Here is a 23,072-nt window from a genome sequence, read left to right as displayed (position 1 = left end):
TCTGTTTAGAACATCTGTTCTTCCCATTTATCTTTTTTAAGCACTGTATTAATTAACACAGAAATTCATGGCTCTAGTCCAATTTGAAATGGCATTAATCATGTTCATAACAGGAAAATTATTTACCAACAGACTAAAAAATATTTGAGCAGAAAACTTATCCCAAATGAAATGTGTTTGCAATAATCTATTAACCTGTGCATTTAGGTTAATAGAAGAAAAGTGAAGAACGAATAAGACTATACATGTTTCACTTAGTCCTTTTTGAACATTTTGTTCGATTTTTAATAACATTCATTTGAAAACAATTATCAATTCCTTCTTGATTTTCGGTATTTGCACTAGTTGAGTGAAGATGCACAAATATTTCAAGCACAAATAGAACAATGGTTACAGTTGCAAAATCAAAACCCAAAAAGTATTTCGATTGAATTAGAGCACCAGTTTGTGTGTGCGTATGTATGCGTGTGGATATTTTGCTTTAAAGAGGAACTTAAACACTCCAAACTTTCACTTCTTGATTTATTCTATGTCCACAGTTTAAGTCTACCATAATACAGGCATAACAATGTTTTGTATTCTTGTATGCCCCCAATTAATGTACCACATTACCATCACACTGGCATCATTGCTCATATTGTTTAAAAAAATAAAATAAAATTAAGAAGAAAAAAGGAAATCATGACAGTTTGCATACATCAATGTTAGTAGAGTGAATGTTTCCTTGTTTGGTCTTGTGTTTTTTTTTTTTTACTTCCTTTTTACAATTATCACCTGCATAACACGCAATAAATTAATAAATTAATGCACAAGCAATCTGCAAATGCCTTACAGTAGTAGCAATAACAGTGGTTAAAAAAAAACAACCCAAAAAACAACAGATCTCTCCAAGTACAGTACGTCAACCCAGTGACAGTCTGACAGTAGATGTGAGCAGTCGCTCTTCGTTTTAACATACTATAACTCACAATCTACCACAATACATAACACAGCTCTTCTGCTTACAGTGGATCTCTCTAGATAATAAATTACACATCCATTTCACTTCAGAGACCGACGGGGAAACGGGCTCATCCCTCAGTGTTTTCGCTCCTCCCTTGCTCTTTGTAATTCACAGGTCACCCGGGAACGGTTCAGCCAGTGCAAACAGAGAGAAAGAAGAACAAAAGAAAACAAAAGAAAACAAAAAAAAAACAATCCAATTCGGAACTTGGCTTAATTTAGGCTGATCCTGTTATTATGCATAACACTTGCTTACATGTATCAGTAAAAAAAAAAAAAAAAAAAAGATTAAAAAGAATACAAAAAGTTGTAAAAATGGTAGAAAAAACATTAAGATGTTAAATCTTAATGAACTAATCAATAATACCGTCCAGCACTGCATGGCCTTGCTATTCTTAGTAAGATCGATTCTCCCCCTTCAGTGGTTCCAGCCCACAATGAAATACTGGACTTAAGTTGAATTGTCCTAAATACAATATGGTCCTTTCATGAATAGTATAGTGAACTCTTACATTTTTCCCAGGCAAAATATACAGTATGAACAGAAAATATAAGGCAAATTGAAGAAAAAGAAGACCAAAGGGAATTATTCCTCAATCTTTTTTTTTTTCTTTTTTAAAGGGACTACGATCACTTGCAAATCTTCATGTTGGCAGGTTCTAGTGCGTCGAATTATTAACAGTCAACAAGATGCACCGCAAATATGTCAATCTATTAATAATTTACATCCAGGAAACGATCATTTGCTGTAGTGTGTGGCGTATGAAAGCCTGAAGACAAATTGGTGAAATCCAGAAAGCAGAAATATGCAGCTCGGTGTCTGCTAAAGCTCGTGTTTATGGCCTCCAGAGACAGAAAGAAACCTGCCCTGCTTGAGCTTTACTTCATATAACTAAATTTCTCGGTCAGTGCACATTCATATTGAAATAAGTCAGAATACCTGAAATGAAGAGACCTCTGAGGCCACCCCTATCAAGATCCCAGATGTTTCTTCCTCTGTCTCTGGCATACTTTCTTCATTATATACATTAGGGTGTGACTGACTTTGTACCTGCACAGAAATAATTGGCCTGTCATCTCATCTTGACAGCTTTTAAATATGGTTCTGTCTCGCAGTTAATCGAAAACTAAGGCGACCGCCGTGTGCAGTCATCATTAAGGCTTCTGACACGGAGCCTCTGCGTATTTGTATGGCTGCATTTCCTCCCTCTCCTTCTCACCAGACATGCACCGCTAAGCTGAAATGACTGCCCCGCAGTGAGAATAATCTCCTCACTGCTTCTGCAAGACTCAGCACAAATGCTAGATTAAAGTGAAAAGAGGACGTCAGCCCGCATGCCAAAATTGGAGTGCATCTTGGCATTCCTGAGACCAGTCAGCGCACTCTCACAGTGTATTAATATAGTTATCGACCAGTTAGCTCCTGCTGATACGTTTTTTTTTTTTCTGCTTTCTTATACGCCAGCCATAGAGTAAATTACCAAGTAGAAACTAAATTAAGTGTTGTGGACGGGTGGGCAGGGAAGCTTGGAGTGGAATGACAATAGGGATGATATTGTCATACGCAGTATCAGTTGCCCAAACACCTCTCTGAGAGTCTGCAGGAAGAAGAGCGCGGCAGGACACTTCCTGATATCCTGCTTGCTAGCAGCGCCCTGCAGTCAGAATCGTCACAGAGAACAGGCATAGAGTTGCCTATGGCTTCTTTATTTTGTTTTGTTTTTTTGTCTTAAACAAGCCAAAACAGCATTCACGGCAATGACTGAAACCCAACACTGAGGACGCTTGACTTAAGGTGGAAATCTTTGTATCGGTCAGTGTCAGGACTTGACCACCTTGGTGGGCTCAGTAGACTGCCGCACATCAGTCCACTCCTGCATTGTGCTTTGCAGTGCCTGGGTCTTTTCCTTATCCACTTGCACGTAGTCCACCTTCTCGTCGGACGTCACAGAAGATGTAGAAGGCTGTGGAATTTAAAAGAAATTAGGCTGAGATTTGAGCCTGAGGGCAAAATGTGCAGAGATTTTAAAAAATAAGGCCAACGCTATAACAAATTAAATCATCTCTTTACTTTTCTGTGTGGGCTGGGCGATCCAGGCTGGAAGTCTAGCGCGAGGTAGTCCACGTTGCCGCACTTCCTCGGGGCTGGACTGCTGGTGCCGCTCACGGCCGGAGAGGTAGACGCTGGGTTCTGCTAATGGGAGGGGAGAGCGACAGTGAGAGAGAGAGGTTTCACTCACACAGCGTGTACGTGGAGCCCGCTAACAAGTGAATCATTAAAACAAAGCACACAATGTACTCTCCTGATCTGCCCCTGCAGCTACTGGGACTCACCATAGCCACATAATTTTCCTCGCTGTCTGCGGAGTCGGTGCTGGTGATGCTTTGTGTGGAGATGGGTCGACAATGTTGGGAGGACATGGAGTTCATTGCAGGCCTGAGGCAAAGCAGGGAGAACTGTGAGGAAACCCGGGCAGAAACAAAACACTGCAAACATGTGTAACGTCAATCTATATTATATTGTGTGGATGAGGTCAGCTTTTATTTTTGTTGTGGGGACTGAAATCTGTTTGCACACTCGCATCACGGGGACTTCTCACCCTAGGGAGGATGGAGAGTAACTAATCATTACATTTACAGTATACCTTCGGTTAAGGTTACAGTCAGTGAGTTCTGAAAGTAAAGCACAAAAATACAAAGTGTGTGGATTTATTTTACTACCACCACGACTAAACTAATCATACTTTACTAATCTCCTTGGAGAAATTCCTTTTTTTCCCCCCTCGCATTGATCAACCTTATTTCTAGATACATGCAACCCCATAACATCCTGTTGCTGGATTTTTGGAATCATTTATGATTTTTACAATTGTACATAATCTGTTCATGGTGTGCAAGACGGCATTGTAAACATGAACGTCCCAATAATCTACCAGATTAAATAAAATGAAAACAAAAACCCATAAGTGCTCATACCAAAAAAACAAAAAAAACTGTTCCCAATAAGGAAATGTGATGATTTGTTTAAAATGAGACCGATGATTGGGCGATGTAATGGTGAGGGTTATGAAAGTAGAGCTAAAACTATGGTAAATCAATGTAATGGTCCAGAAAAGCAGAAGAATGCAACTCAATTATGGGACAAAAAGTCTGATCCCAGGAGGGAAATTGTTACTCCTTAAATTAACCTTAATCTAACCTTAAAACGTGTCTTTACCTAAAATGTAAGGATTAAAGTATGAGTTGGAACAAATAAAATGTGTGTTTGTCTTTTCCTCTCGAGACAAAAGTCAGCTCATGTACGTCAATGCGAAATCTCTGGAATGCCATGAATCCACATCAAGCATGTTTGTGTGCGTGAGTCCTTGTTTACTCTCTTAGTGAGGTCCAAAAATATTTATATTGTCTCACCTTTGTTGTGGAGACCCCCACAAAGTTTTGTACGTTTCTCAGATTTGAGGTTGCACATAGTGAGTTAAGCAGTGGTCAATGAAAGCTGAAATACAGAGCCATGAAAGGCAGGATGCACAAGTGAAGGTGTGTGTGTGTGTGTGTGTGTGTGTGTGTGTGTGTGTGTGTGTGTGTGTGTGTGTGTGTGTGTGTGTGTGTGTGTGTGTGTGTGTGTGTGTGTGTGTGTGTGTGTGTGTGTGTGTGTGTGTGTGTGTGTGTGTGTGTGTGTGTGTGTGTGTGTGTGTGTGTGTGTGTGACAGTCAGAGAGTCAGTCAGGATAGATTACCCAACACTGCCTTCTCTGAGATGAAACTCACATGGGCCGTGTCCAGGACATGGTGACTGGGCTCTTAAACGGGAGCTCATCAATGATCCCATTGTTCTTCAAATCGAGAGGTGTCGGCTTCGCTGTGGTAAACATAAGCAAAAAAACCATCAACAACAACTGACACAGATTTGAACCCAAGCGGATGGTGATAACTCACATTTCCTGTTGGGTTTGAGGTTTCGGTTGATGGGCGGCGGTGTGACGTCACTGAGGCGGCCAGGCCTGTGACACAAGGATGCACTGCTCCCCTTGCGGGCAGGTAACGTTGCAGAGAATCCTGGGAAGTCGAAGTGATGCGGCCCCGGGCTCATAGGAATGTAGATATTCTTAGGACTGTCAGCTTGGGCAGCGCTGAGTGGCGAGGAGCCAGGATTCATGGGTACATAGTTGTCATCTGAATTGCCGCTGTCTGAGCGAGTTAGTGGGGCTTGAGCTCTCTGGAATCAAAGGAGACAACGGGCTCATGACTTTCTCAATGTCGCAAGAGTCAATATAGCAGGAAAACACTGACGCGCACAAGGAGTTCATCAAGAATGAACCTCCTATCTCTGCAGGTCATGATTTTGTCCCAATAATTTCTGACAAAAGAGGCACTGCTGTGAATAGGAGAGTGACTGACCAGGTAAGAGCTGAATCCATCATTGACCGACTCTACAGACTGGCCTGAGTTATTGAAATGGATGAGACGATGATGGCTGTTCGTTTCAAAGGACGATCCTGTGGAGAGACACAAAGACGGAGATCAATATTTATCACCGGCATAAATTCTGAAAAGGAAGCAAGTGGAAAACGTACGGTGCAGAAAACAGAGGAAAAGCCTGTTATTTTGAGAAGTAAACTAGTGTTTCTAATGGAACAAGTACAATGTAGGTGACATATCATTAAACGCTTCACTGGGTTATAATTAGTCTTTGTAGCACAGGTGTGTGAACAGCCTGTAGCCTCACTAACAAGGGTCACAAGTCAATTCGTTGCTGTGGCTCTACAAGTCCTGAACATGGATTTGGCAAAGCCACAAATACAGCAGACTAAGAAGCCATGCATTGTATCTGTGGGTGCCTTTTTTTTTTTAATTGCTTATCAGCCTGGAACAGGGCATTCTGGAGCAGGCTGTATGGCTTGAATTTCATTAGCGTCTCAACAGAACAGTGTCTGCTAGACTGGGCTCTTTGTTTTCCGCTCAGCTGCGAGCATTAAACCAGCGAAGAGAGAGATGGAGTCAGAGAGAAAAGGTTGTACAAGTCACTGCTATGCCTTAAGATTATGTATTGAGTCATTTGGAAACAGGTGAAATTGTGTGATTTCAAAGGATCTGTGCAAGTCAGTTGAGGTTTAAAGAAGCGTGTAAAGCATACCTCTGTGCAGCCTGATGTTCTCAACTGCAGGGAGAGTATTTCTGCGTGGGATGACCGACACAGCAGATGTCATCTCTCCATTCTGGCTTCCCACTGACTGAGGACTCCCCCACTGGCCCTCAGAACCCTGGCTTGGCTTCGGGGGCCTGGGAGGGGGAGCGGAGGAGGACTCTGAGCTGGAGGGCGTCAAGGCATTGTGATTTTTATCAAAAGTCCGGGGGATCTGATAAAAGGAGCCAGGTGGCGTGGGGAGGTCGTAATTGTCAGGCGATCGCTCGTTGCTGTGCATGGTGGCAAGGGCATTGCAGGGCGTTTTGAAGGTGTACACCTCCTCGTTCTCCAGTTCAGCATCGCCCAGACCGCTGTGAGCCGGGGCCGCCGAGCTGTAACCCCGGGGGAGGACGTAGCAAGCCTCCTGTGATGAGTCATCCTGCACGGGTAACTGGTGTTTTCCTGGCTTAGGGAGGCTGTAAAAGCCGTGCAGCTGAGCGCCCATGCCATTTAGACAGTGCGAAAAGCCGTAAGAGAGTTTCTGCACTGCAGAGTCGCTCCCCACAAACACATTGCTGCTCCGCGTGGCCTGGGAGAAACTGGCACTCCTGCAACACACACACACACACACACACACACACACATAACTCTACTATGGCCAGTGTCTACAGTGCTTAAATCCTCCCTTGCAGGCAGACATCTGTGTCATACTCAATGCCAGATTTTTTTTTCAAACAATGAAAAGGAAAAAACAACCACCTCCTCTACAGCAGGATTTGTTTTTGGTGTAATGATACAAATAGCCACTAGGTGGGACCAAAGAACTGCAGAGTAAACCAAATTTCCCACCACAAGTTTACAGAGCAACAATCCACTACATGGATTCTTTTCTGCATTTACTACATATAAAGTCAACGTTATCACTTTTGAAAACACTGTTCACAACTCTCTGACATAATGTAAAAAAAAATTGTATACTTGTCGTAAAGGGCCGATGCTGGGATTATCTTCGGCACCCAGGAGACATGTCTCATTTATTCTGGTTGCTTTGTGGGGCTTGACCTTGAGTGCCAACCAGAAAGACCCTACAGCTTAGACTTTACAAGCAACAGCCTCGGCTAGCTGGTCAGGGACAATACATGATAAATCTCTTTCGACAAGATCGTACATCAGCTACATGTTAAATCTATATGATGAATAATAACTGGACAGTTGATATTGGCAGCTGTTTCAATCCTTTTTATATCAAATAGACTGTTTCGTCAACCTTCCTTGTGCGTCTTATGGATTTCAACATGAATCAATACTTTCCTTAATTCCTTTACCTTCTACCATTATAGCTTCATGGGATGTTTTAGTCTTACATTGATTAATTCATTCCACTGGTCACTGGGTCCATTGTGTTTCCTTCTGATATGAATCATAGCCTACCCACCAGATGCCCGTCTTAATTAGCAAACTCGCTAAAGCAGAAGCCAGTGACAGAAATATCTGCATAAAGCTGATGAGATGGATTGTGAGGTTTGATTTCCTGGGTTTCACAGGGGTCCAATACAGCAGATTTATGTTCAAATCATGTGGCTGAGAGGGCGGTTCTACCCCGGGCGAGTCTGAACCTATAGGAATGATGAATTGCTGCATCAACCTTATTGATCATCTACTGTGTCGGGTATCTGCTGAATGGCATCATTATTAAAGTCGCCTTTTTGATTTTTAGAAACTGGGACGATGGCAGCAGGAGGCGAGGTGAATGTTAATGGAAAACTCAGGAGTGCGTTTTACATAAGAGCTGGAACTCTTTGTTCTCCTCCTTAGCATATAGCTGAGACAGGCATTCGTGTCCATAGATGTACAGTTACTCAACATGGAGCCACACATCTTAGGTACTTTTGTTTAAGTTGTGTTCTAACAATTAGCTGCGTTGTGGTAATGTCCGACTAACAATACTGCTTTTCTAATGTTGTGAAATATCTTTAATTTGCAGCATTTTGTAAAAACCTTAACAGTCTTTAATTGACAAACAGGACTCAAATAATTTACAGTTTGTTATGATATAAAATATAGCAGAAATGGTCCATCACTGTATTATTACTATTATGGTCTATTACTGTATTTTTATATACATCAGTATTGTCACAGTTGACAGGGTTTTGCATGACAACATTGATATAAACCTGGAGACGATACAATACTAGAACATTTCAGAAACTACCAGAAAACAAGAGAAGTGAAGCTTTTGAACCTTACGATGGCCAAGACTTTTGCAGTACAATCATTCAATCACAGAGGGGAAACACCAAGCTGTCAAACATTGTCAACATAACAGATATTGAAAATATTTAATTTATCTTGGAGCAGTCACTAATTTTATGACCATTTTGCAGCTATAAAATCTAATTAATCCATTTAATCTAATGATAAGAGGGTTAAATAACAAAAAGCTAATTTCTTTATGGCATTCTTCTACAAGATTATCTTTTTTCTGTCCTAAATTTTAGAGTATTCGCTCAATTTGATGATAAGTCTTGTCTATCACATCAACACACACACAGCAGCTGAACCACTCCTCTTGTATGAAATTAACTTGAATCCTTGGGGGGGATTCAAAGCGGAGGAAGCACCATAAACCTGTATGTTGACCCACGTTAACAGAAAACAGGAAACCGACACAGGACGCCCGGGGGTCGTGACCTTTACCGTGCACTCTCCGTCTTCCTGCTCATGCACTGGTGGAGGAGGAGGTAGTCCTGGGGCGCGCTGTTGGACAGAGCGCTGTGGTGCGAGTGGCGCACAGGCACATCGAAGGTGAAGAGCACTGGCTGGCTGGAGTGGATGGGGGCAGACGACTTGCGCTCCCCGGACAGGGGAGCCTTCGAACCGGTGACATCTGCTCCGACAGAACGAGGCATTTGGTGTAACCTGCCATCTGCAGACAGGAGAAATGGGAGGAATTGATTATTTAAAGTGCAACAGCTTTCTACTTTCTTTTTTTTTTTTTTTTTTAAAGTAATCTCAAGCTGATTTTCTAAGGAGTAGACATTCCATCCAAATTCCAAGTAACAGAAATCACCCTGGAAATATTTCCCTCTTTGTTTTCTCAATCTCTGAATTAAAAATGCGGCGTGTAGTTCATTAGAGGATTACAGGTCTTTACACGACCTTGCCTCGTATGTTCTAGCAGTCTTGTAGTCAGTAGCTTTCAGCCTGCACTCTAATCAATAGAGAAGAGGGATCGGTCTAGGGGGAAGAGAGTAAACAGTATCCTCCTGCTTTTTGGGCTGCAGAGTGCAAGTGGTTGAAAAGCACATGATCAGAGTTATCCTTTCTGACCGAGGTCAGTGCGCGTTATTTGATTTTATTGAGCCCATCATTTTTTTGCACACTGGGACTGTGTGAACAACATGAGCCTACAGTCTTATTGTTTCTCTGTGACATCCCTGATATTTCCATTGAAAGAACAACAAAGAAAAGACAAATCTGAGATGGGAATGCTGGAAATAGCCTGGGCATGAGGCCAAAATGAGGAGGTGTACACTGAGCTGTGGGAGTAGATGGTGGGCGGCCCAGTGCTCCATCGACCCATGTTGCTGTGTGCAACAGCAGCTGAAAGGGAGGGGGAAAAAAAAAAAAAAAAAAAAAAAAACTCAGCTGCTGTTGAAACCAATCTTTCTCTCTTTCACTCCAGTAAATGCAGGAGCCTATGTAAGAAGAATATGATTTATTAATGCATTTCCCCCCCCACTTTTATTGTTTCATCTATCAATGTTAAAGTTGCGAACAGCAAGAAGAAAAAAAGAACCATGTTTACAAGAACATCAAAAGTGGAAGAATTGATGTTTTTCCAAATTTTAACCAACACACATTAAATATGAGACACAAGATCTAAACACTTTGTTTATATTCCTTGACAATCTGAGAAGTAGCACACTATTTTTGTCTCCATCTTTGTCAGACCTCGACAAAGAATGCCATGTAACGGGTGACACTGCCTGTATTGAGAAGGCAATGCTCTGTGAGTCATAATCGGGCTGGAAAACACAAACAAAATGTGTTGTGTGAGCATGTGCAGCAGTCATAGGGTGGGAGGGGAGGATGGTGGTACTCTGAAGTCCCTGTTTGCTGAATGAGGTCACATCCATGCCTGAGGTGTGTGTGTGTGTGTGTGTGTGTGTGTGGGGGGGGGGGGGTCGTCTCCAGGCCAGTGGACACTAGCGAGATGCCTAGCCGCACAGGAACAGAGGAAGGGTCCCCCCCACCCCCACCCGAGCAATCCTCAATTACAGCATTGTTCGGAGTGATTCCACTCTCCCTAGGCTGGTTAGGCATCATCTCCCTTCTCCACAAAAAGCTTTGTAAAAGCTTTCTTCCACTGCAGCCGCACACTAGTCCTGCTAATATGGGCAGATATATTGATTGGTTGTCGAAAGACAGTTCCTCCCCCATGCGCCGCAGAGGAGAGTTGCTTTGGAAAACACAAGCAGGCCTGATGGATCTGATGTGGGTCAAACAAGAACCTTCAATGAAAACTCTCGTCCTGTTAATCTAAATCAAAGAATTTTTCAGTTTTCAGTGCGCTCTGAATAATTTTGGATTACACACCACTGTCAGAATCAGAACAAAATGAGTAATGGGGGTCCTGTGTGCTGATGGAGGAGTCTACATGGCTCATCACTGACACTAATGGGTCTGATGATGTATGTGGCCACTGGGAAGCCATTCCATTGACTCAGTAGAACCACATTACAGAAATAGAGTGTGTGTGTGTGTGTGTGGAGGTGGGGGGGGGGGGCAAACCCCAAAACACAGCAACTCTGAAACTTTCCTCCAGATGCTCATAGTAATATCGCGTCTATTGCGTAATAAACATCTCACAACATTATAACAAGTGTCTCTGTACTATAGAGAAACTATATAGAGTAAAATTAGGAAGGACTGGCTTGAGTAAAACAAAATGGATGATTATTAAAAGTGCGCTACTGAAATTTATTTTTGCACCAACATTAAAAATCAAGGTAGAAAAAAAAAGACCCCTGTCCTTGACATTCCTCAGCATCAAACTATCAACACCGACTATTATTAATAAAGGATCCTTTTTAGCTATTTTGGGTCAAAGAGCTTCTAAGTTCATGAGCAATTTTCCAATTATCTTCTATAATACATCACCTAGTGTCTCACTGGCTCTGCGGCCATAATCTAATAGAAGCTTGTGGCCAGTCTTGGGGGGCCAAAATTAGACCCGTGCTGGATCACTCATGACAAGAAAGCCTTTGTGGGATGCTCATTTCCTCCCCATCCGGCCAGATTTAGAAGAGGACGCATAATAATCTAATCTGAAGTTATGCGTAAAAATAGAAAAATAGCACTTGACCCGTTAAGGTGAAAGGAAGACGAGGCATTTCAGTTTTTTTTGCTGCATTATACTTATCAGCATTTCAACCGTAAGCTTCAAATATTGCATCAGGGATAATCATTTAAGGTGCTCACTGTCAACCCTCCCCTTTGTGGAAAAAAAAATGCAATTTTCTTAATGGTTTCATGGGAGATTGCACTATAAAATATAGGCTCACAGTTCAAACTGCTACAGAGAATGTTACAAATTCAGTACATCTGTCCAGGGATATAGGTGGTGCAGTATCTGTTGTGCTAAATGGATGTGAAGCTCAAGTCCATAAAGTAACTGCGTGTGTGTGTTCCCAGGAGGGCACGAGTCGAACTAGCGGGGGAGGTTGGGAACTCTCCATGAATGACATAAAAGGATAAAGAAGATGCCATGTTGCTGCAGAGAAGGGGCTCGACAGATACCAAGGAGAGTTGTTAGCACTTAAGAGAGTGGAACACTATGAGAAGTGGGAAAAATGGCATCCTCCCTGCTCTGCTGGATGACGATGATGCTGCTGATGATGATGATGATGTAGTGGACACAGTTACAGGGCTGCTTCATTGTCCTTTGAAAGCACCTCGGAGGAGTGAGCAGAACAAGCACACAGGAGCACTCCCTGATCACATTACTCCCCGAGCCTGCTCCGGAGCATCATGTGAGCACCGCAACGCGACCACACTGCGACATCAGTTTGTCTCAAAACACTGGTCCGATCAATCAGCTAAAAGACTGAAGATTATATGACCCAATCGACTTTATAGTCGGGCTAAATGTTAAATTTAAAAAAAAAAATTGGGGGGGGGGGAATGCATTTCCTTCCCAAAATGGATCAGAGAGACATTTTTTGGCAGATTTTCTGACGTTTAACAGTAAATCTGGATTTCTTTCAGTCACTCAATACACCATCTTGTTGTGAAATTTTGTATTGCAAGACAAAACAGTTGGAGGCAAGTTGGTTAGTGGGCTGGGGCAGATGTGTGTCGGTTGGTAGAGTGGCATCTCTCAATTGGGAGGTTGCAGATTTGATTCCTGTCCACATGTTGAACTGTTCTTGAGCAAGACAGAGCCCCAAATTGCTCATATTCATATACTTTAAACAAATAATACACACAGTAGCTTTAAAGAATGAAAACAAATACAAAAAGCAACCAGACAGTGTGAATATGGTACATGCTTTTAACAACATGTATAAATAATTTAACCAAGAGGCAGTCAGTAACTGAGCTACCACTTAAACGCGGTGTTTCCGTCAGCGCTTACAGGATTTGCTAAGCACTGACGGTCAGTTCTCATTTCATTCACTTCTGTTTATTTTAGTTGTTTTTGGGAAATCATAAAGTATTACCAAATATCTTAAAGGTTATATGTCTTGAAAATAACTTTTTTTTAATGAATCAAAATTGATCAATTAGAAGGTTAAAGATGAAAACAAACAAAATAGGATTCAAAACATGTAAAGAAACCTTTTTCAAGCAAGCAGTCATGAGAGTTGATTTTCAAGAAGTAGTCTAAATATCTACAGTGAATCCTGAAACCAATCCAAAAGTGTTCGAAATTCGAAAATAATTTTCACTTCATTACCTTCAGAGCTGCTGGGATGCTTCTGGTAGAGGTAAAATAGCTGTTTTTCAAGGGGAAGTTTATGTCTGAAAACTGACAGTTAAATTGTAACTGGTTTTGGCAAAACAGAGTGAAAATATGTCACTATTTTTTCAAGGAGCTTCCTCTTTTGCAGCTGGTGTTGAGTCCGATTTTGCTGATAAAAATAAATCTTTTTAAAAAAAGACCAAAATGAGGAAGTTTCCAAGTTACTTACAAAACTCAGACCAAATAACTCAAAATATATTCTACACCTACTGACCAAAGCATGTTAGCAGCTAATTTGAAAAACAACGGCACACTTAACCAAACTATTCATTAAAAACCTGACTAAAATACAAAGGAAAAAACAAAACCAATTTTCACGTTGATCTGCCAAATACAAAACAACCATAACGACAACAAAAGAATAGGACTGCTGACAACTTAAAAAAAAAAAAAGCCTTCATCTTTTAGTTGAGATTATCCTTGCTTGTGGGTTCAAACAGCTGGCAGAGAGCAGAACAAAGCCCGTGATTGACGAGATGATGTTCCATTCATTAGATTGTGCTCGGGGGTGGGTCTCCCTGGATGCAGACACATGTTGTGCACCCAGCCATGAGTATCTGATAACGGCAGCATCACCATCAACAGACTGCCAGTGGAGGAAAAACATGTCATTTTGTGAGGAAATAAGAGGTGCTGCGTTGTCTGGTTACTAATCCCCGATGCCCACATTTTTCAAACGCTTGAAAGAAATTCAACATTAAACGAGTAACTGTAGCTCCATATCCATCCAGCCAGCTTTGGAGTTCAAATGCAACATGAAACCTAAACATTTCGCTCTGCCCCAACATGCTGTTTCACATCTCAATCTAAACAGGTCCAAAATGCCAACCTCCTTCCTTTATTGGATTTGGCTATGGGTGTATGCTGCAGACTCTCCAGTCTGCCGGTTTCCAGCAATGACTCAGACGCTGCTCAGCAGTGGCAGCTTACAAAAAACTGTCCTCAGACTGTGGCAGCAGAAACCCGACCTCTCGTGTGCCGTGGAGTCTCATTATTTCAACAAAAATCAATGCAGATGAAGGGCACTTTGCGAGGGGGGGGTGGGTTAGACATGCATTGTACAGAGAGCAAGAAACCAATCGAGAGAGAGACAGATCTATATTTGCACATCTACGAGTGTCTTTACTTAGCAAGCATTCCAAATAGGCTTCCATTGTTTGTTTCATAGTATCTCTCAGCATGTTTTTGTTTGAAATTAACATTTCCTTTCAAAAATTTGAGTGAATGCAATCAAGTCCGAGCAGGGGTCAAGCAGTCAAGTAGTTAAAGCAGGGGCGTCAAACCCATTTCAGTTCAGGGGCCACATGCAGTCCAATTTCCACTCGAGTGGGCTGGACCAGTAAAATGGTGCCATAATATCTCAAACTTTAATGGTTTTTTTTGTTGTTGTGGTGCAGAGTACATGTGATGAAAATGTCTATATTTGACAACAATCTTAACATAAAATCAATTTTAAAAAGACCTTTTGTTGCAAAATGTAGTGAACTGTCCAACATTATGCTTGTCTTTACAAACTCACCCTGTGAGCATGGCTTTGAGGCTAATGCTAGTTTGCCATCTTTCAAGGCTCCATCACAGATATCTCAGCTTGAAATGTTTCCAAAAAACTCAATGTTTGCTTAGAATATATTATAATTTTGTTGTTGGTTTGGCCGCCGGATTGGAGCTTCTTGGGGGCCAGTTTTGGCCCATGGGCCTTGTGTTTGACACCCCTGCATTAAAAGCATGAATAAACAGAGAACAAAAGCTTAACGTCAGATAAGCTACTAATGATATCTCCTAAATTTAACAGCAGCTCCTTCATGCCGCAGCTCTGTTTGCTTTCTTACAATACCCAGATAAACCAAAACATTTCCAAAAATCACACTTCAAATTGGCTCCTGAGAGAGAAGCAGGTTGCAATGCCAGACAGGAATGATGGAGAGAGAGTTGTGTAAGGATAAACTGATTACAACTTGCACAGGAGGCCAACCCTGACTGACGCTCGGATCAGGGCGCCGGTTTAACCGACACTGCAAAATATCCCGACAAAAACCCCCTGAGCTGCACAAACACCTTACCACTTTAGATGTGCTGTTGTCTGGATAAGCCTAGTTAAACCCATGCACCACTGTTTCAGACAGCCAGCAGGCCCTGCAGCCGCAGTTCAGCTGCAAATGTGATGCTGTGCACAGTGTGGAAAGAGACAGCAGCATCGCAGATGCTGTGCCCGATAGGCTGGAGTCTGGTTGTGCAGGTCTCTGCATGAACGCAAACATGCTTTCTGGAACGTCTAGTATTTGTGTCTGTTGTCTCAATCAGCTTATGTAATTTCCACAAGAGGAACCGGCTTCTGTTTGTCTTTTTTAGAAGAGGGAATTCCCGGACTGTCCGATGACACCCTGGCTCATATCGGGTGCATCCAGTTGTACGACTCCACTAGTCTTCCACATACTTGGTAATTATTATTATTATGGTGGCACCACTTAGCACCAGACTGTGAGAATGACAAAAACATGAAACCTCAACTCAAGAAAAATTGTCAGGCTGAGTTAAATCTAAATTAACCCATAACACAATGATTTGCAAAACTTCATAAAACAATATTGTAGTCCCAGCAGGACATATCAGATGATCAAACAGAGATATTTTCCATGAAAGAAAAAAAAATTATTGTTTTTAATATGGTGGCAGCAAAACATCTCAGAGTTTGAACAGAGGGTGACAAAAAGCTGGGAAAGCTGGTGGCACAAATTTGAAACAGACCAATTATGGTCAATTAACATTAGGTCAGTCGTAATTGGGTATAAAAGAAGCATTTCAGAGAGGCTGAGCTTCTCAGATACAAAGATGGACGAAGTTCACTACTGGGCAACAAACTGCATTCAAAAATTGATGAACAATTCCAGAAAAATGTTCCTCAATGTTAAATTTGTAAAAGTTCCAAAGATTTTGCAAATGCTATTATAGAACACTAGAATTCAATGTCTGAGAAGCGACAGCACAGAAATGTAAATTAAAGCTACATCATGCTAAGGACAGTCCACTTATGAACACGATCCAAAAATACCACCATCAGCTCAGACAAAGCACATTTAAAAGGCTCTGAGGCAAAATGGAAAAGACCTCCGAGATCAGGATTATCAAAATCTGTCATTGATCTCCACAAACCCTTTTCCAGGTATAGCCTGGCATATTTTTAAGCAGGACAGAGTTAAACCCCACACCACATATTTGACAACCGCCAAATAACTTCTGTGTTGAATTGATTTTTTTTTTAACAATAAAGAAGCAATCATAAGAGGGAAGAATAAGCCAACAAAGTTATAGCCACTACAATCCTGCATGAAACAAAAAACGAGACATTCTTGCCTCATGCTGTATTCATGAAACAATAAAATGTTATTTATGAGTAAAATACAGATTTAGGAGCTCTGCAAACTATTTCATTCTATTCTGATGTACATTTAATGACGTGTCACAAATTCTTGGTGAAATGGGGGTTTTACCACTCATGTGTTTGAGTCTCTTCTCTGTTTTCATGGAAAAACAGATAAAGAATCGACGTATTAAACAACAGTTAATGTGTTGAGACTGTATAAGTACTGCATGTTCACAGGAGATAGACGATCAGAGATGTAGCGCGAGGAAGACTGATGTAGGCAGGAAGTCATCAGGTTGTGTCTACACTGTGCTGCTCTCCACACTTCTTTTTTTTACTGAAATTCAGACATTCTCACCCACACAACCTTCAGATTTGAGGCACTTTTTTTTGGAAGATGCTTTCTGCTGGTTCAAGAGGGCAATAGCTTATGATGAGAATCTCCCCACAGCAAAAAAAACTAAATGGCTAAAGCCTCTTTTCATTTCACTCACTAATGTAAACTCGTTTGATAAATAGCTTTGAGGCAAGAAATAATTATGAATAAAATTTTGCAAAATTATTACCACAATTTTCTTTTGGAATATACATATTGTTGATATTCATGGTTGTTTCATGCAACTTCTGCTATTTGAAACATAATAAAATGAGGTCCCGTTTACATGAAAACGTTCCAAGGGAAAACACATCATTTTTGTGTTTTTGTTTGAGAAAACGGCAACGTTTTAAAAACAATATCCACTAGTGGGTGCCGTTTGCTTTTGCAATGACACCACATACACATGCATGCAGAGAACAACATGTTCAATATGCATGTGTATAAACATTAACAATGGGAGTACACAGCCTTTCGAAAGGACAGATGACAAATGGTTGGATTGCTAGTCTAGGTGACCGTCGACTATAAAACTACTAAGTCTCAGGCGAATCTGGACTGGGAGTCATGACATTCTGGAAGAGGCCATTGTTGTTATTGCCCATCTTCTCACGCAGAAGAACTGATTACTACGGCCATTGTGTGCATGTGCTGCAGCAGAGTTTCTGCCGTCTACATGGAGACATAGCCGAAGCATTTCCAGAAAGTGTCATTTTAACCCATTTACACGACAACGGAGTCAGAGCGTTTTCAAAACGTTGAGTTTTCAGTGGCTCTGAGCACTGTTGTATAAAAAGACGCGCAAAACGCAACTGAAAACTTTGTTGTGTACTCAGCGTCAAAGTCGAGCAATAACATTTTACCAATAACTGAAGATGTTTTTACATTACTGGTTGGTATTATATTATTGAAGCAGCAATATAAAAAGCTATGAAAATGTAATAACTGCAGTCAATAAGGTAATATATTCACCATTGTCTCTGGTCTAGATAAGACGATCGAACAGATCCATCATTTCACTTGGTTTAAAAATAAGAAAATCTAAGAGTAACTATAAGTAACACTAGCTGATGCAAAAATAGAAAATACATGTGGGGATTATTGTACAAGCAGTTTCAGAACTGTAACCTGATCCTTTGTTGAGTGGAGTGCTTGTGTTGCTTGGTATTTTCACACAGTGGGCCAGTGCTGATGAAAAGAGCCGAGAGGAGGTGAGCGTTTGTTTCCACTTCCACACAGACGACAGCATGTGAGGGAGTGGGCGAGAAATATTGAAACAGAAAAAATAAAAAAACGGAAAAGAAGGATTGATGGACTTAAAAATCAAAAGAAAAGCGTTTGATGTGATTACATGCTTTTCTTTCCTTTGAGGAACATACAAACTACTTTAAGAAGTGAACATCTCTTATGATTGTTCCCAGCATCAAAACGTGTTGTTAGGTTTGGTGTGTGTAGCCAAAAATAAAACAAATAATCCTTAGAAGAAGTTGTCTTTCGGAGAAGATGCTTGCGCATCCTAGTGCAGTATAACTTACATAACGTAATTTGCAGCCTACTAAAATAAAGTATGAAAATGCATTTGGATGGTCAAGGCACCCGCGGCTTCAGATAAAAATTTCCCAGGGGGAGGAACACTTCAGTGAAAACTGACTTCATGGCCAAAAACAAGAAGCCTGATGTTTACACTAAGGGGAGTGTGATGACCAATGCAGCTGTCGTGACATAAGCCCTTTCTTTTCCCTCCACCCTCCCACCTTTTCTCCCAGCCACACCCTACTGGCCTCAGTTGATATGGGCTGAGATTTATAACAGGACCCTGCTAATTACTGAGCACAGACTATGGGGATCTCCTCGTGATGCGAGGATTATTACGCTCTCCACAGCAGTTTTTTTTTTATTTTTTTTTTATTCCACACCTGGACATATTGTATGTTACAGATGATCAACCATGTGCACAAAGATTAACGTCCACCAGCTGCCAGATGGCAGGAAAACAAAAACAGAATGGAGGCAATCTGGATGGTTAGCCCCGAGAATATGACGGGATGATGACTGCACAAAACGGCTGTGGATACATTTGTTTAATTTGTAGAGTTTAGGAAAAAGAGGTTCTATACTGCTCAATGAGCCCGCCAAAAGAATAGCTGCCACACACCACAGTATTACATATTCCAAAAAATTAAGATAAATGATAATAATGGTGCTAAACAAGTAGAGAGCTCAGTAGATAAACAAAGTAATCAAATTTGAGTCTTTACTATGTCAAAAGAGTCAGACAAACAGCCTAAATGGGACAGATGTACAGTAATTGTACAGAGTCTCAACTAGTTACTGTGCTAAGTTGCAGCTAGTCTTTATCGTAAATGGATTTCACTTATATACTGCATTACTGCTGCTTGAGCAGCCTCCAAAGTGCGTTACATGTGTAATCATGTTCACCCATTCATAGACCAACGGAGGTGGCTGCCATGCAAGGAGCTCAATGCATTAATTGAGAGCTTTGGGGTTTAGCATCTTGCTCATGGACACTTTGACATGTGGACAGACAAGGTGATGGTGAATCGAACATGCAACCTTATGATTGACTCTACCAAGCCTGGACTTCCTACTGTAACCAAGCCTCATAGAAACACCATCCATGCATCTCCTATACATTGCAATTCAAATTAAAGCTCATCTATGCTGAGAGTTCAACACACATATGAAGCGTTCCTTCCATACTCAATTCAGAGTGAATAATTTTATAATCATTGTTGACGTGAACTGTTGGTATCTACCGCCACTGGAGGTATAACCTTGATCCAAACGTAAAGGACGTATGACAGTATGACACAGTAACAAAAAGATAATTTGAACTGGCTGTATAAATGTGTCTTTAGTGATTATGTATTTAGCTGATCATTGGTGAAGGCATGGTAAACTATGACCAGGTCACCAGTCCATCACAGACCAGAGACAGTCACACGCACCCACAATCACCTACAGGCAATTCAATTTACAAAATTTCCTCGAACACGTTTTTTGACGGTGGGTTAAATCAGAGCATGAGAACAAGCAAAATCCCCCCCCAAAAAACACACTTAAACTTAAACTCTGTGGCCTCTATAAAATATAATTACTGAAATCAACCATTAGTGTGCATGTATATGCCCATAGGTGGTTCAGGGTTTAGCTACAAAAATACAACAGACTTTCATATCCAGATATTGCAGCATACAGCAGTTCACAGAATCTCATTCCTCTGTATTAGCTTCCAGTGAGTTCCAGAGGGGATTTTAATATTTTATTGATAACTATGAGTTGAGTCTTGACCTTGAGTTTTTGGGACTTGGGTTTAAATCTGGACTGTAGAATGAAGGGTGAACCATCCTAAAAACAAGTGTATGGTGCCATTTGTAGTGAATGGACACATCTATATAAATTGGTGTGTTTCTTTAAGGATAAATTTTTTCAGACTCCAGAATTATCTCAAACCCAGACATTGATAACCTTTAACATGTGCACTGTCTTCAGGTGCAGTTTGATTGAGGACCAAGGGTGATCTGGAGGTTTGGAAAAACCTCCCTTGAAAAATTGAGACAAGCAAGCTACCCGCTTTAAGTGACTCCCAAAAAATTAAGAGCAGAACGGGGATAAAATGCATTTTCCCTAAGTAATGATTAAAGCTGTTTGAATAGATGACTGGACCAAAAAACTAAGATAGAGGAAGTAAAGGAGAACTCCCACCTTTCATTTAACTATCTCAACTCAACAGATGTTTTAAAGCAATAAATATTAGCCGTACCCACCATTTAATAATCGCCGTTTTATCAGATTTTCATACGCCTCCACCAACCCCTCGTCTGTCCGCAATTACCAACCCCCTCCATCTGCTTTGATCACATATGGTTGGTCAACAGAGGCCAGAAACCTCAAAGAACAAAGGACTCACACAAAGTGATTTAACTCATAAGACTCCTTCAACCCAAAAGATCAAAAGAAACAAGGAAAAAAATAAAAGAGACGACAGTATTTCGTACCGTTGCTGTCGTCCGACTGGTTGAAACCGCACAGCTGGCAGATAGAGCGGACCCACTTGTTCATCTCCTCCTCGGTTTCGGCTACCAGATAAAAAGTGCGGTCCGAGGTCTTGATGTCGAAGACGAAGCTGTCCTGGAACTCCTTCCTCTTGAACGTCAGGCCAGCGTCCACCTGCTCACAGCAGTGCAGGTCGATGACCCGGATGGGCTTCTTCGAGTGGTCGTTCTTGTAGTACTCTAGGACATCGGGGTCTCCACTCATGCGGCCACTCCGAAGTATAAACCAGCGTTTCTTCCAAGCCTGGAAAGAGATATACCAGTAAGAACACGACACAAACACACAGCGCGGTCAGTGTTTACTATGTATCAACACTCATTTATAACAGTATTTGATTATTTCCTCATGAAACATCATATAAATGATTTAAGAGAGATACTTTGAGTTCTTACAGTATGCGCTGCCACAAATTCAACAACTGGACTTAAGTTGTGTTGTCAACTGCCGATCCAACTGATTTTAGAGGCAAAAGTGTGTGTGTGTGGGGGGGGGGGGGGGGGGGGGGGGGGGGGGGGTTGCATGTGTATGAGGCCATGGGCGGGCAAGAGAGGCAGCAGGTGTTTATTCCGTCCCAACGTATTTCCTGTGTTGATATCCCTCCTTGAGCTCAGAAAAGCAGAGCTCCTCCATGTCGACTTCATTAAAACACTGGAGGCTCCTCCCAACCTCAAGAAGCGCCGAATGATGCCACTGCGGGCCAATCACGTTACAGGATGATCTCCATATGAGCACAACACTGTAACTTCTGTCCGAGTGTAAATAAACCACCTTTGTCATAACGCACGTGAAAGGCAACAGACATCAACAATCCCCACATTTAACAGGCAAGCGCTTCGAGAACCACAATCAAACACGGTGGATTCAAAACAATCCCATTGTTGTGTTTGTCTAATGGAAATGCAGACAGGAAGAACAGTGGCCTTCAATACAACTGCTCCATATGGTTTTCCAGCAACTGTCCAACGGGACTGTGTGTTCTCTGTGCTCGGAGACAAAAGAGGAAGATAGACCAGGAAGAAAAAAAAAAGGGGGGGGGGGGCTTTTGGACATCTGCCAGTGATGCACTTCCGCCAGGCAATGTCTCACATGCAGGCTGCTGATACACAGGATCCTGCAGTCCTCCTCTCTCTCCATCCACACAGACACTTCCGCGACAGAGAGACAGAGAGAGACACACACACATACATACATCCCCCCCACTGGAACTATGAATGCTAAGTTTTCTATTTAGGGAAGCCATTAACTCTGAGATGAGGAGGTAAACTTAATGACTGCTGAAATAGCTGCCTTGCTTCTGTGCATATTGGTCATCCGTCACACGGTTGTGGCTTACGATAGGGCACTGGGAGACACTGCAACACACAATCGAGCTCCATCAGCTGTCACACCTCTAGCGGTTCAGATAACAGACAGGTCACCGAGGCTACAATCTGAATGTGGATGCTGAACTGAAGATGCTGCAGAATAACCCAGAAACCAGAAAGATAGAGGAGAGAATACACACAAAAGAAATAACCTGCCGCTTTAGAAAAATCTACTGAAGAACAACACCCATTCCATGCATGCTCCTATACCGGAGCAGCGGAAAATGTATATTGCTTCTTCTGCTAATTGTTTGCCATATAATTTGATTAACAATACGTCATAATGGCTTTGACACAGCTGGGTTGTCAGGGCTACACTCTGTGAGAAGGAATTACATTTTTTACACCAGAGGTTAAAGGTATAGTGGGAGATTTATGAGGTGGAACTGACAAAATTAGATTTAGTGTGCCGTTACCCGCAACTATTAATTATTGTACTTTTTTTTTTTCTTTAGATTGAGCTCACAGGTGAAAATCTGTGGAAACGGTCAAAGTGGGATTGTTTGGGCGTTAAACATAAATATTGTGAGATTTAAAGATTGATGATTCCTACACAGTCCTGGGGTTTGGCATGTGTAATTCTCACAATAATAACTCCTACACAGTTTATGATGTTGGGAATTTCAACACTACCTTGAAATCAGAGAAATTTTCCATGACATTGGCCTCCAGGCCTTCTGCAGTACAACCATTCACCCACACACGAAATCTAAAAAGGTGTCACACAATTGTAACATTCAT

General features: G+C 41.6%; 1 protein-coding gene across 2 annotated transcripts in view; it reads right to left on the bottom strand.

Annotated features, from left to right (window-relative positions):
• Positions 1 to 511: 511 nt before the first annotated feature.
• Positions 512 to 23,072, bottom strand: part of gab2 (GRB2-associated binding protein 2) — a 42,537-nt gene continuing 19,976 nt past the window's right edge. The window contains exons 2-10 of one of the 2 annotated variants that reach the window (XM_080459470.1): positions 20,910 to 21,210; positions 8,824 to 9,052; positions 6,136 to 6,734; positions 5,400 to 5,497; positions 4,938 to 5,217; positions 4,770 to 4,860; positions 3,337 to 3,439; positions 3,074 to 3,196; positions 512 to 2,966 (exon numbers count right to left, since the gene is read on the bottom strand). In XM_080459470.1, the coding sequence (XP_080315596.1) occupies positions 2,823 to 2,966; positions 3,074 to 3,196; positions 3,337 to 3,439; positions 4,770 to 4,860; positions 4,938 to 5,217; positions 5,400 to 5,497; positions 6,136 to 6,734; positions 8,824 to 9,052; positions 20,910 to 21,210 (1,968 nt within the window). In that variant the 3' untranslated portion in view covers positions 512 to 2,822. The remainder of the gene's footprint in view (positions 2,967 to 3,073; positions 3,197 to 3,336; positions 3,440 to 4,769; positions 4,861 to 4,937; positions 5,218 to 5,399; positions 5,498 to 6,135; positions 6,735 to 8,823; positions 9,053 to 20,909; positions 21,211 to 23,072) is intronic. The other variant, XM_080459471.1, reaches the window with a different exon arrangement.

The sequence above is a fragment of the Lipophrys pholis genome (genome assembly GCF_963383615.2).
Source record: "Lipophrys pholis genome assembly, chromosome: 3".
NCBI lineage: Eukaryota > Metazoa > Chordata > Actinopteri > Blenniiformes > Blenniidae > Lipophrys > Lipophrys pholis.
The sequence above is the reverse complement of the archived record's forward strand: the minus strand, read 5'-3'. Positions and strand labels throughout refer to the sequence as shown.